The 15773-nt window shown below is 38.5% G+C and overlaps 1 protein-coding gene across 1 annotated transcript in view; it reads right to left on the bottom strand.

The window, feature by feature from the left end:
* OXCT1 (3-oxoacid CoA-transferase 1) overlaps positions 1 to 15773 on the bottom strand; it is a 97499-nt gene that overhangs the window by 37091 nt on the left and 44635 nt on the right. Inside the window, exons 8-11 of the mRNA XM_075137862.1 lie at positions 5228 to 5335; positions 2431 to 2542; positions 1862 to 1956; positions 1146 to 1194 (exon numbers count right to left, since the gene is read on the bottom strand). Of these exons, the coding sequence (XP_074993963.1) occupies positions 1146 to 1194; positions 1862 to 1956; positions 2431 to 2542; positions 5228 to 5335 (364 nt within the window). The remainder of the gene's footprint in view (positions 1 to 1145; positions 1195 to 1861; positions 1957 to 2430; positions 2543 to 5227; positions 5336 to 15773) is intronic.

The raw sequence follows: 15773 nt of genomic DNA, 5'->3' as shown, positions 1-15773 counted from the left end.
TAAAACATAATACTGAAACAGGGGCAATAACATAGAAGTATGATATTTAACAATTAGTTAAGCCAGGTAGCAAATATTTCAAGTCACTGAACAACTGCTGGACTGCACCCTGATATTAAATTAAAAGCTTATTTGATGTCAATGCTTTATCTCCTTTGACTTTTCAAAGTTTAATTGTACTTGCTAACAGCCGCTGAGAAAGGTACTGTCTACGTAGATACATATGTACACACCCATATATATATGTGTATGTATGTATATGTATACATAAATAAAAAATACAAAATGCATAGGTTTTCCATATGAAGAAATAACTGTCAGCTATGGGTCTATACCATTAACATCAACGAGAATTTATAAGGTGCCAAGGCCTACTCCTGTTTGTCTCAATACAATATGTAGGTGTAATTTTACATGGAAACAGAGAACGGACACAGGCACAACTTTCCATGAAGAAAACAGAAATCAGACAGATGCACTAAACCGTAAAAAGCTTAAGTTTTTACATTGCATAGCTGCTTCTAAGGTGAAATGCCCCAAAACAGCTGGGCAAAACCAATACGTGAGGGCTAGCATTCCCTCCCCTCAAGTGGCGTAAGCAGCCACCCACAGCAGAGCCCTCCAGTGTGCCAGGTGCCGTTTGGGGAGCTCTGTCCCCCTGCCCTGGCTACCAGTCCCTCCCCAAATGCAAATGAGTTGCATTCCAGGCAACTCACTAGCCAGGAATAAACCAGGCCATTAGGCACAGGACATTTCAAAACATGTCCCAAACATAAATAATTGAAAACCATTTTCTAGAAGACACAAGGTGAAAAGTAGCAGGAAAACAAATCCATATTCGCATATAGGCGTCATAAAACAATTTCACTTCTGAAAAGGAAGATTTGACCCTTTACTGCCTGGCCTGGAAGAGAGTTTCCTTCAGTAGCTACTAAAATACATCAAAGCATAAGCTCTTTAACTAGAATATTAAACATCTCCGTTGATCAAAAACAACCTTCACTTAAAAGAAGACAAATACATTTATATTTATAAGTAAATAAAACAGGAGTCTGGGTTCAAATACTGAATCAAAAGAAAATTTTTAGATTAACAATGAACCATCATTTTCATTCCATAAATTAAAGTTATTTAAAAGATTTTACCTGCATTAATCAGGTCTGGATCTACTTCATTTTCAAGTGGATAAGGACCCTGACAACAACACAGACATATGTCAGCTTTATATTAAAATACCTTCGAGATACAATTCATAACTGCTTTATTATTTCTAATGCTTATTACTGAAAACAGATCATCACAGACATGCATTTTTTTATCTTTAGCAGAACAACATCCCTGACAATACAAGCCACAATTTACATCAACTAACATACCAGGACTGATGGACATATTGCTAAAGGCTGTTAGAATTACCAAATAACAACAAAGTGGGGGTTTTGTTTGGTTTAGTTTTTTTTGTTTTTAACCAAAGTGACAGACGTTTTTCAGAAAAGGGTATGTAGGTGCAACTTCATAAAACCATACAAACAGTGAAAATAATATTCACTTTAAGCTTTATTTAAAATTACGTTTGATAAGGCTTACAAGGCTTGGTCTTGCACACTACTGAAGGTTCTGACTCCTTCCAGCAAAACATGTACTTAAAAACGTACTTAATAAAGTAGCACAACAATCCTGAAATGAACATTTTCTTAAGAACTTTCCTGCACTACAATGAGAATTTTATGATCATGCAATATGGCATATATTTGAATATGATTTTTAGTAAAATTATAATCAAGTTGGGGGTGGGCGAGGAATAAAACCCAGCCACTGCAAGGTAAGTACACTGCAGTAAGTGACTAGGATAAATTCTTACCAAACCCAGGACTCCATTTTCACTCTGTAAGTGAACAGTTATGTCTGGACTGATAAAGTTACTGGCCAGCAGTGGGATTCCAATACCCAGATTAGCTGAAGAGAATTGGTTAAGGCACAAACAGGAACACACTTTCTGCAAACTAGTAAATTAAAAAAAGTTATCATTGTACTATGATTAGATTAGAACTGTTCTCTTCCCAAACACTTCCATTTTTAGTTAGATGCCACATATTTGTGATGAATTATTTTGCCATTTGGACTGTCTAATTGCATTCTGTCAAATGCTTTACATGATAAAAAACCCACAGTGCTAGTAAGCTTCATTTCCCACATGCGTAACTTTTTCAAGAAATTCTTGCAAAACAGTCAACTGCTAACAAACTCTCCAGATATGCCTGGATAAAAACTCCAGGTACCCTAAGTCTTAACATTCCCATCTATTTCAATAGGGTGTTATGAAAATGAGAGAATCCCTGGCTCTGGGAAAGACTATGACATGGTAATTAACAGCTGCGGTTGTTATTCTAGTGAGTTGTCACTTTAACCTATAGCACAGCTGAAGGATACCATACATGCCATCCTCAAACTCTAAAGCAGCCCGTCTGATGATCCTCTCCCTCACATTGTCTCCTTGTTTTTGTTTGGCTTTTGAGTCCTCAGGCTTTCGGATTGATAAGCGCTGCAAAAGAAGTAATCATAAGTAAAGATTAGAATCCACATTCTTGCTTCTTAAGACACAAAACCTGATTTGTGATTGCACTGAGATACTTGGTCTAAGAACAACGTTATTTAACCATCTTACAAAAAACAACCTTTTATTCTATCATTTCAAGCTTATCTAAGCCAATGGAGTCATCAAATATCCTCAATGATAGCCTTAGAGCAAAATGTTATTTCTTTGTCTATATTGCCAAGGCTGAGAGAGTACGTGATACATAGACAACTGGTTAAGAAGGCACCGAGCATTATGCAAATACTAGCAAGTCTGAGATTCATTACCCCAGAGATCCCTAAATAGATTTGTAAAATGTCAGCCTAAAATACAAATACTGCTCTCTTTCTGCATTCATTCAATTCAATGCTGCTATTCTAGATTTATATGCATCAGACAGACAAATGCCAGTCATCTAAAGATACTGGGAGCTAAGCAACTAAGTTTTCAAACATAAATCTGTATAATCTTGCATAAATCTGCCTGAAGTTGTTTCCTGAGACTTCCTGGCCTTAAGTTGATGCTTTCTAAATCACATGTAGGTGAAAATGCCGTGACATTCAAGAAGTTTGTAAGACCTTTTTTGTAAATTATTGTTTATATAGATTATGTTCTTTGCGCATCTCTCCCATGCATATAAAACTGCTCTAGGCAACATCATGTCCTGCACCCCCATACGTCTTCACATCCTGTCCTACTTCAGGCCACAATGAACATATCAGGCAAAATTATCCTCTGTTCCATTTCATCACCACAAAAGAATTTTTGCAGTGTCTTTTTTCCCCATGTTGGGAGTGACTTTCCTCTTAGGCAGTCAGAAGCAGTATCAATCCTCTTGAATTTCCCAGCAGCTTTCTTTTTTGCCTTGGCTATTCTCCCTAGAATTGCTTCACTTGGGAGTTATGGAAAATGTAAGAAAAATCACAGAGGGTTTATCTGCAGCAAAGGGAAAGTTGGATAGAAAATATGACTTGCACTAGAGGGACCACATCTCAGCCAAATTAGGCAGGAAGGGCTATTTAAAGCCAGTAAGAACTATGACAGACTAGCTTCTCTTTATTCTCTTTATTTCTCATCTCTCCTCTACCACTTATCATACTCAATGCTTTTATATGTACAGCCACTTCCTTCATATATAATCTTTTATGGAAGAGTAAATAAATCTGCCTTTTCCTTCCTATACTTCTATTAATGACAGGCGCCACTGCCAGAATTACAAAACTACACAAACAAAATTAATCTCTGTTACAACTTTGCTGTGCATTTTATAGTAGCTTCCTTCCTTCTGCCGCCCTTCCTTTTTTTCTTAAGCATATAGGGAAGGGGGCAGTTGACTAGGTAGGTGTATTCACTTATGCAGCCAAGCCAAAGAAAATCAGGTTTTGTATAAAGGTCTTTCCTGGACAGAGAGTCACGTTTTCATCCACTGCCAAACTGCAATAAGAACAGCAGTTTAATAAATGCAAAATGGATTTATCCCATGAAAAGTAAAAGCTTTTCTGTGAGATATTGCATCCATTCAGAAGAAGGAAACAGGCTATTAATTGCAGTCTAACACAACATGCCCAGAGAAAGAAAAAAAAAAAGAAAAAAAAAAAGAGGTTTGACACATCTGTTTCCAGTCAAATACTCAACAACATGCAATATGCTTTTGCAGAATGAACAGGTGATAGGGAAGAAAAAAGCTTTTTAACCTTAACATTCATAAAAGAGTTTACGCAGAGAAAAGGCCTTGTATGACTTTCTAGGACTTTGTGACTTGATTTTAATAATAAAAGTTTAATTATGACAATTTCTTTCTGCACTTTTTTTTTCGAGATGGCTTTTTCCTTATGTCATATATCTCCCCCTCCACCAGCTCTTCTGATGACATTTTATGTAATTCCCACCGCCAGAGTATGGAGACACAGGAGAAATACAGAATTTTCAATTGCACTTTAAGAGCATTGTCACATCACCAAAATGAATATAGGGACATAGCTCGAGTGAGGCAAAGCCACAGAAACAAAGAAGAACAACTACATAATCATCATTTTCTTGGATGTTTTCAGTAACGGAATATTATTGCTGCAATTTTTAATAGCTATTGACATCTTTTACTCAGACCAGAAATGGCACTGGCTAAAAAAGCTCCTGATTAAAGAAAAGGAAAGAAAGGTTCCAGGACCTTTGCAATGTAACGTAATTCAATACACGGCACAAAAGGGGCTGAGACTGGCCCTATGTGCCCATGTCAACAGCTCTCCAGTGGAAAAGAAAGTATCTAATTGTCAAAGTCAGCTCTTAGTCTAGGTGTTCCTCTTGTTGTGTCCACAAAGGTGAACTGAGAGAAGGAAGAAGAATGAAGTAGCATTTTCTATCAAATTTTCAACTGCGTTAAAGTCATCCAGGACTACAGGCAGTTGCTCTAAATTACGCAGGAACTGAACCAGAGAGGCTGAGGTATAAGAAACAAGGCTCAATGCTCAGGCCCCCACCTAACTACTAACTACCTAAGTACCTACCTAAGCTCCAGTACTTAGCAAAACTTGACCGGTCTTTCTCACACTATTTTCTCAGTGCTAAGACTTGGTAGCTAGAGTAAAAACCCTATAAATTCTAAAATACACCCCAAGCTGAAATATGTTGTGACCAAGAAGCTCAGCTACTTACTTCAATTCTCTTCTCAAACTTCTCTCCTTGTATCAGACGATCCACATAGATTTTGGGAACATGAATGTCTTCCGGGGCAAATGCTCCTATATCAACAATTTCTTCCACCTAGAGAGAAAAGGGAAAGTGAAAATATTTAGAAAAAAGTACTCAATAAGAGATTTTATTAGCAATGAAGTTTCAAATATTAAATATACAGTGGATCAAATCAAGAAAACTAAGGAATGGGACAAAATAGATATACCCTTTAAAATAGGTTATTTTAGATGCTTCTCTTTCCTCTTCTTTCCAAGGATATTTCTACATACAAACTGAAAGTAGTTTATGTTTTAACAGCCCAATTTGTATGACCTTGAAAAAATACACCACATACAGTTATATCAGAGTTGTTTGTACCTACACATAATTTCCACCCAAACAGAAGGAAACAATATGCTGGTAACAAAATGTCAGAGTACAAAGCAGAAGTATGAATTTTAAGGATACAAACACAGAAGCTGGCTTGAAGTTTCTCCATAGTGTACTCAAAAATAAAATTGAAAGCATTTGAACTGTAATAATTGATTGCAAGAAAGATGTGAAGATCTAGAAGTCTCTGCAGTTAGTGAAACAGAGATTCAGCACAAAATGACACTGATCCACACATATACATTTGAAATGTCACCTATTTGGAGCACCAGAGACAACAGGGTTTTCCTTCCTTCTACATCTGAGTTCAGGGTGGCCTAGCTGGAGACCCTGCTACGGCCAGATGCCTGCAGCACAGACCCTCAGCCACGTCTGGTGCTTTCCCTGACAAGTCTCAGGTGCAAAGAGCACATTTCACTCTGCCACAAAACAGACACTACTGTTAGGACTGTACCTGCATCCAACCACAGAGAAAATGTATAATGACAAAGCAACAGGTCAAAGATAACATCTTAAACAACCTACTCAAAAATAAATTAAGTAAGTTTCCGAACTACTTTTAGTTAAACTTTCAGGAATTTCCAAAGTCTCAGAACCCCAAAACAAGACCCAGGGTACGTCATATCAGTAGGGGTACATCACTTAGCAGCCATCACCAGTGAAGCAACATTAAAGAGCTTAAAATTCAATTTGACATCCTACTATGACTGCACAATGTGATCAATAATAACATCTATAGTACATCTGATAGACAATTACCTTCCTACTGTGCCTTGCAGTGTGACAATAAACAAACAAACAAATCCACCCTAAAACCAGGAAAGGGAGAGGAAAAATTAACAAACTAAAGACTACAGGACCAGTTTCAGATGATCCCTAAAAAAAGCCCTGGGGTAAACAGACAGGAAGAGACAAGTTGTGAAATCTGTAAGGCAAAGGTGTTAAGGAAGAGGCAATAACAGCCACAACCTCAGTGTCCATGGAGAGCAGAATCACACATCCAGAAAGTCCTTATCCACAAGATAAGGAGAGACAATCAAATCAATATTTTAAAAATTCAGACTACTGTATTCACCAAAAAAATGGTGCAATCACATCCATGCCCTATCTCACTTGAAGTTTATTATTTTATGCATAAATTTGAAAATTAATATGGAGACCAAGTCAAACACAGTGTAAAATGAAAAAATCCTGAAGCACACAGCTGAAATACACTGCACTCTCGGTGCAGTGACTACTATCAGAACATGCTAAAAGGGAGGAGAAGCAGGAGACAAGACTTTTCAATGAAGCCATACATAAGCAGATGATCTGCTACCAGCAGAATTCCCAAATTCACCTTTTCTAATTAAATTTGTTTTCACTTATGAGGTGGAAAATTAGGCCCGGGGAATACTAACTGCTACTGACTTGAACTTTCTCATAAAAGAACTAAATTTATTTGCTGCAGTAGCTGAGATTATAAAACCAAAATCTTTGCTGGCACAACTCAACCAACTTCAACAGAATTATGCTGTCAGAAAACTTGACACACTGTATCTCTCCCCCCATAGAATACACAGAATAAATAATTTAAATCCAACAATAAATTGTTGGATTTTGTTATTAGTCACCCCACTCCCTTAATTGGTTAGTATTTTGTCTCTTTGGAAACAGCAGTCAGCATGATAGCTTTTCCTCACAAGAACCATCAACATAATTATTTATTATTTCCGTATATTATCCAAAATGAGCATAACACAGACAAACTGTATTTTGTTCTAGGGATTTCAAATGAGCCTAAGGATCCTGCAGACTGGAACACCTTTGTGTTCACAGGCAGCCCCCACCCTATTCTTACTGGTCTTTCATAATTTCCATGTTCTATCATTATGTGAAATAAGCATCAAATTAAAATTAAGTATATTAAAATATCCACATAGCAATAAAATGGAATTTTGAAAAGGGATTAAAATTTTGCATGTAATGTCTCTAAGAATACATATCATCCAGTTCTGCAAATGAAATTAATCATCATGCTGATATGAAAAAGAATTTGCACACAGGAAGTACAATGTCATCTGATTGCTCCAACTCTCTCTCCCAACTCTGCTCACAGGGAACTAGATGATACTCCGGCTGAGACACTGTAGATGGGCTGCCAGCAGCCTCCATCAGTATTGCCAGCACTACTACCACAGATGAAGCTGTGCCAATGAAAGCAAAACCGGGAAATCTGATGGCTATGGGAATCAGCAGCTTTAACTTTCCGTGACCACTGCAAGACATCACTCAAGCATCTTTCTAGATAAGAATGATAATGCAAAAATAAATAGTTCCATAACTGGGCATATTCACTTTCCTTTCAGGTTTCATATTCCTTTATGAGTTTTTTCTGTAACACATCCACAGCCCAAGCCTCAATGAGACATGTAGGAGAGCATTCATATTAATAATTAAAAGGATGTGTGTGAGTTTTCTTCCTGTTCTGCTCTCCCTCTTGTCTATCCTTCTGTTCTTTCTTCTCTCTATTTACCTTGCCCCAGGCTTTATTTTGTCACGTACAGAAGAATCCCTGTAAGCTTCAAAAATCATTATACGGCATCCCACTCAAGAGACACAAAATCTGGCAAAGCATAAAGAGGGAACTAATCAGGGCAGACCACCTCCTGCACTTTTTTTAATTAGCAAATCAAAATACTCTGGTACCATTTAGATTGCCTTGATCACATGTGTTCATTTAAAATCTTAACTTCATCAACGTGCTACAAGATAGAAAATGTTTACATCTTTGCTACACAGGTAAAGCTAAAGAGTAATTTCAAGATACCACATGAGCTGAGTTCCCTCTTCTGGGAAGGCTCTGATGCATGATTCAAAAATCCTTTCATTGTTTCAAGAGTTTCACAGTATTGTTTTTTTCCCTGGGTATAAAGGTTCTTGCAAATCTTGTCTGATTACTGACAATGGGAGCAGAAGGCATAAATTTAACCATTTCTGAATACTGGTTTATCTGCAAGTATACCCAGAACATAAAAGCTGTTCTCTGCTGTGATTCACAAGAGCCTTCTGCCATTCCTTTTGATATCAGCACTCATAGAATCAATGGTCATTTGTTTCACAATATCACTTCCTTCTGTAATTTACATCTACTTTTCCCTTTTTCAAGTAGTTTGATTTATTTTTGCTTATGGAAATTCAGCTACTCTTCTACAGTTTTACCTCAGAATTTCTGAAGGCTTCCAGAGAGAGAAAGGAAACCTTGAAGGTTATGGACTTCCAGCAAGAAAGATAAAGAACTCCAGTTCTTGACCAAAAATTGGCAAGGAAATTACAATGACAAACTATTCATGCCAAAATACTTGAAAATAAGAAGGCCTTTCCTTTGAGTATGTACCTATTAACCTATTTCTGCAGCCTAATTAGGTCCTTTATGATACATGAAATGTTTTCAGCTGTTTTAGTTTTAAATCTCAGTTTTCCTAAAACTAAGCTATAACCAGAAATGACAATATAATTCCTTATTATGGGGAAAAAAATCAAAAACATGCATGTGTGGGTGGGCGACAGAGAGAAAGAGACTGGGGAAGGGAGACAGCTTAACAAAACCTATGCATTTTTAAGCGTATTTTTACACTGGCTTTATTAAATCTCTCTATCACTATCTTAATTATCCTAGTACACTTCAGTTCTTCAAACTGAAATAATAAAAATATCTAGCAGAACATAAGTAGAATAAAACATTACGACTGGTCAAATGTCCAAAACAACAGAAGAATGAAATCAAATTTAGCCCCTTAGATGCTCAAGACAAACTCATTAGAGCACTTCTTCAGTTCACTACTGGAAGAGTCAGGATGTCACTGCAAAATTTATTGTAACATTTATAAAATCGTAAGAAGTTAAAACAAAAAATTTAAAAAACACAGTAAGGGCTATGAGGAAAAGTTGTATGTGTCTGGTTCACTCAAGATCACAGAAACTGTGATCAACCATTCCCCACGGCTAACGACAAACAAGAAAAAAAAAAGTCAGTCTTAATTTTAATTGTTTAGACTGAATTTCACAAAAAGCTTTGATATTGTAAAACAGTGGAATACACTCTGAAAACAGGTCACTGGAAATTAATATATACAAACTTATTGGGCTACAGGAAAGAGCAAAGCAGGTTAATATTTACTCAGTTCTGCCTGCATGCAGGGAGATGAAACAGAGGATCTTCCAAGTTCAGTTTTGTTCTTGTCTGACTCTAAGATCAGCCGGACCATTAAATTTCTACTCCTGCCAAACTCCTATGGTAATGAAATGACAGTCAGTCAATAGCCATCCTGAAGAAGAGACTTTTACAACAACTTTAAAAAGCAAGCAACTCCAAGTAGTCTGATAAAGCCGCATCTTGCTCAATAATCACCATGTTATGGTCACACCAGACTTGGCATAAATGTCTTCATAAGCATACTGAGGGGCAGGGGAACAGTAAAAATCTGTAAAGTTGAGATTTATTAGAGAACCTTTAGCCTAATGAGACTGATCTGGGTCACACTGAAGGTCTATTTAGTTCAGTAATGCTTCTTCTTGGCAAAGAACAGGAGCTTAAAAGACAGCTGGTACTTCTGGTTATATTCTCCCAACTTCTAGCAGTTTAAGGACGTCCTTAGTCAGAGGTTGGACATAGACCACCTTGCTTTATAGCTTCTGATGGACCATGAACTTGTCTAATAGTTTTCTTGGAACTCAAAGGACTCTCTAATTGCATTCCTACAATTTAACTAGTATGAAAAACATTTCTCATTATCTCTTGTAATTTCACTGTGTGCTTCTTTCTTGTTCGATACAGGAATAGCACACAGCTGTTCTTTATTTGCCTGTTCCATACCAATGAAGATCCTATGTACCTTTATATTTTCTCCTGGTTTCTAGTAGTGTTATCCTCTGTGAACACCACAGAGAAAAACAGTGAGGTGTGTTGCCAGTATGTCATATCTGATCATTAAGGAAGCAAAGCTGACATAAATCTCCTAGGTTTGTCTCTAGGTTTTTCATCATGAGACTACAGATCCTCATAAATTAGGAGCCCCTGCTAGATTATATTGATTTCACCTTTCTTTTCTCTGTTCTATATCCTCAATTACCCGCGCTTCTAGTTGCCTCAGGCTTAGTCCCTTCTCTCACGCTTCTCTGCACCTGCTGCCTGCTTCCTCCAACGGCTCCTTTCCCTTCCATGCATTTAACCTCTTCCTCCATGCTGTACTGCTGACAGCAAAGAAGAAAACAGACTGCACTAAATTACCTGCTCTAGGTACTCACGCATAGCAGCTGTAAGATAACAACCGCAAAGAAAAGAGGAAGCATACTTGATTGTAGATGCAAAAGCTATCTACATGTAACGCTGTGTGCACGCACGAAAGAATATGAAAAATTTAACCACCAGCCTCTAAAAAAGTTCTACCATACACATAGAACTACACTTCTTCAGAAATTTTTAAGCTAGTCACGTTTTAGCACAGCTAGGATACACGGTATTCTTAAGTTTCAAGCACATGTTCAAAGTCAGAAGATATTGAAATTTCTCAAAGGAATAATCTAAAGAAAGTAACATTCTCAAAACAATGTATTTTGACCTTTTTTTTTTTTCCTTATAACAAGGCAGTTTTACCCAAGCTAAAAACTCACTTAAGCAGACTCACTTAAATCACAATAGAAGTGATTTTATTAAAAAGTAGCTACTTCAACAATAAATGCCTGCTATCAACCATGCCTGTAAGTATGTACTGTAAAAATGCATTCTGTAAGTATAAACTGAAACTTGCAGGTTTTTCCTCAAGATGTTCGCAAAGTAGATAATGAAGAAAAAAGCAAAGTCTGCTAACTATTATAGGTTACTGAAGTTACTGCATTGAATTGATGGAATTGCTTGTTTGATGATCTGCACAAGTAGGTCTATATATTCTGTATGCATCAAAAAGCAAAAGTGATAAATGATACTCGTTTTCTTGCTTCCTTAAATTCATTCATTTGGATTTTACACTATTTTTCTACTATAAAATTACCTGAATTAAAAGTATGAGAGATTACTTTAATATCCAGCAATCTACGAGTCTCAGTATTACCAACCAACCCAGCCTCCTGCACCAGGCATACCTAAGGAGTGATTCCTTCCTAAACCCTTCTTAAAATCTGGTTGTTTTGATATAAGCCATCAATGAACTCATGCTGGTTCTCATCACATTTTGTGACATGTGCTTTCTTGATGAAATGAAGTGATTTCATAGTGCTCAGTGCTTATTTTTACTAGACTCAACTGGATGATAGTAGTGACAACAGAAACATAATTATGTTCTTACCTTTTAATTATGAGGTGCTTAATTTGTATTCAGCACCTAAGTTCTTAACACAAAATGAAACATAACCATCCACATGGAATACATATAAAATTGCCTTCTCAGATCTGGAAAAGGCAATTTTGGAAATTTTTTTTTATATTACATTATGTAATTCTATTCCAGAATAGAATAGCTGCTAACAATATTAACTCTACTGGAATGATATCATTTAACATTTTTGCAAACAAAATGTACGTGCTTTAAATACATTATTCCTGTACTTCATTGCTTATTTTCAAAATACATTAGATTGAAAGCCTTTGAACTGTTTAGAAGGTAAAAATAAGTAACTGACATTTTTTATTAAAATTCTTCACATACTATCAGGAAGAATTGAAACCTAAAAAGCTAAAATAGCTTTCATCTCAACAAAAGATTTTATTTTCTTACTCATGTCAGAAAAATGACAAATGAAGAGAGACTGAAAGAGATCTCATCTCTAGGCATTCAAAGAAATGTAACTTAAAGGTCAGGAGATAAATTTAAACCTTACTTTCACAAATGAACTAGAGGAATTTAAGTACTGAAGGGAGAGGTAGAAAAGTTTAAAAAAAAAAAAAAAAGAGATTTAATTGCACCATCCAAGAAGGAATTCTTTGTATTTTCCAGGCTATGCAAGTCCAACTAAACCACCCTCAAATTCAAGGAATACCTCTCACTAAGGATCAGACCACAGCATGCTAAGCAGGAGACATACAGGAAGGTAATCAGGGAAAAATAATCTATTAGCAGCTATTTTGTAACAAAGTATGTTGCTGGGTCTCTCTGGTAAGAGAAAGAAACAGTGCAGGTATTTCAATAAAGGTGACAAATGACACATTATCTCAAAATGGCACTTTATATGCACAGCTGTATTAGTTATCCTCCTTATTTCAGATGTTCATTACAGACAGTGGTAGATTATAAAGATTCTGAAAACTACTTTACATGTGTTGTGGTTTAACTCGGCAAGCAGCCAAACACCACACAGCCGCTCTCTCACTCCACAGCCCCGCAGTGGGATGGGGGAGAGAATTGGGAAAAAAAAAAGTAAAATTCGTGGATAGAGATAAAGTTTAATAGAACACAAAAAGAAGGGATAATAATAATAGAATACACAAAGTGAGTGATGCACAGTGCAATTGCTCACCACCCGCTGACCGATAACCAAGTAGCAATCACTACTTCCTGGACCAAGCCTCTTATTTACATACTGAGCATGACATCATATGGTATGGAATACCCCGTTGGCCAGCTGGGCCATCTGTGATAGCTACGCTCCCTCACAGCCTCTTGTGCACTTGGCAGAGCATGGGAAGCTGAAAAGTCCTTGACTAGCAGGGTACTTAGCAACAACTAAAAACATCGGTGTGTTATGAACATTCTTCTCATACTAAATCCAAAACACAGCACTCGGAAGAAATTTAACTCTATCCCAGCCAAAACCAGGACAGTATCCACCCCTTATTCTGTACCATCTACATCATGCCTAGGTCTCACATTTTCCAATACATTCCAATTAATCACCACCACCTTTTTCGTCTTTTGATATATACACACAGATATCATTCCCTTAGTCTATGGGTCATCCCTCTAAGATGTCCATTGAGTTCATTTAGTCCATGACTTTGAGCTCCATCTGTCATAACAGTCTTTCAGGGCAGGAGAGATGGTGTGTGGTGTTGGATTGTTGTATCCTGAAGCCAGTTCTGATTCCATTATTGCTGCACTTGTCTGGTTCTATCATCGTTGCACATTGCTCAGAGTTCATTCTTCATTAATCTGGCTAATTTTTACTGCAATACCATTGATAGCAACCATAGAAATGATGATATACAATATCATATGACAATTAACATCATACAATTCAGTTCATTGGCTATTTTCATCCAAAATCAAATCCCCTTGAGGTACACACCGGACCTCCCCATCCTTTCGCATCACCCACCAAGTGCACCCAGGTCCTTGAGCAAAAGCAATCCCACGAATGGGTTTTCCCTTGCCAGAGGCAGGAGTAACCCAAACTGTCTTCCCCAGCATTTTTCTCATATGCACGACAGGGACTTTATCTCCATCTACAGTACGCAGAAGTTTTGATTGGGCAGGGCCAGCTTGATTGAAAGATCCCCTGGTGTTGACTAACCAGGTGGCTTTTGCTAAATGTGTGTCCCAATCCTTGAATGTTCCACTACCCATTGCCCTCAGTGTGGTCTTTAACAGTTCGTTGTATCGTTCGATTTTCCCAGAAGCTAGTGCATAATAGGGGATGTGATGATATACCCACTGAATGCCAGGCTCTTTGGTCCAAGTGTCTATGAGATTGTTTCAGAAATGAGTCCCGTTGTCTGACTCAATTCTTTCTGGGGTGCCATGTCGCCATAGAACTTGCTTTTCAAGGCCCAGGACGGTGTTCCGGGCAGTGGTATGGGGCACAGGATATGTTTCTAGCCATCCGCTGGTTGCTTCCACCATGGTGAGCACATAGCGCTTGCCTTGTCAGGTCTGTGGGAGCATCTGCCAGGCCTCCTCATATTTATATTTCAACCATTGTCCTCCATACCAAAGAGTCTTTACTCGCTTGGCCTGCTCGATTGCAGCACATGTTTCACATTCATGGATAACCTGTGCAATAGTGTCCGTGGTCAAGTGCACCCCTCGATCATGAGCCCATCTATATGTTGCATCTCTTCCTTGATGGCCTGAGGTGTCATGGGCCCACTGAGCTATAAATAATTCACCCTTATGTTGCCAGTCCAGATCTACCTGAGCCACTTCAATTTTAGCAGCCTGGTCCACCCGCTGGTTGTTTTGATGTTCTTCAGTGGCCCAACTCTTGGGTATGTGAGCATCTACGTGACGTACTTTTACAACCAGGTTCTCTACCCGGACAGCAATATCTTGCCACAATGCGGCAGCCCAGATGGGCTTACCTCTGCGCTGCCAGTTGTTCTGCTTCCATTGCTGCAACCACCCCCACAGGGCATTTGCCACCATCCATGAGTCAGTATAGAGATAAAGTACTGGCCATTTTTCTCGTTCAGCAATGTCCAAGGCCAGCTGGATGGCTTTCACTTCTGCAAACTGACTCAACTCACCTTCTCCTTCAGCAATTTCTGCAACTTGGCGTATAGGACTCCATACAGCAGCTTTCCATCTCCGATGCTTTCCCACAAGGCGACAGGACCCATCAGTGAACAGGGCATATTGCTTCTCATTTTCTGGCAGTTTGTTATACAGTGGGGCCTCTTCAGCACGCGTCACCTCCTCCTCTGGGGATATTCCGAAATCTTTGCCTTCTGGCCAGTTCGTGATCACTTCCAAGATTCCTGGGCGACTGGGATTTCCTGTTTGGGCCCATTGTGTGATCAGTGCGACCCACTTACTCCACGTAGCATCAGTTGCATGATGTGTAGAGGGGACCCTCCCCTTGAACATCCAGCCCAGCACCGGCAGTCGGGGTGCCAGGAGGAGCTGTGCTTCAGTACCAAACACTTCCGAAGCAGCTCGAACCCCTTCATATGCTGCCAATATCCCTTTCTCAGTTGAGGGGGGCCCTCGGATCCTCTGTATCCCCGACTCCAAAACCTAAAGGTCGACCTCGAGTCTCCCCTGGTGCTTTCTGCCGGAGGCTCCAGGTAGGGCCATTCTCCCCGGCTGCAGTGTAGAGCACATTCTTTACATCTTGTCCTGCCCGGACTGGCCCAAGGGCTACTGCATGAACCATCTCCTGTTCAATTTGCTCAAAGGTTTGTTGTTGCTCAGGGCCCCATTTGAAGTCGTTCTTCTTCCAGGTCACT

This window comes from Calonectris borealis, chromosome Z (assembly GCF_964195595.1).
Source record: "Calonectris borealis chromosome Z, bCalBor7.hap1.2, whole genome shotgun sequence".
Lineage (NCBI taxonomy): Eukaryota > Metazoa > Chordata > Aves > Procellariiformes > Procellariidae > Calonectris > Calonectris borealis.
The sequence above is the reverse complement of the archived record's forward strand: the minus strand, read 5'-3'. Positions and strand labels throughout refer to the sequence as shown.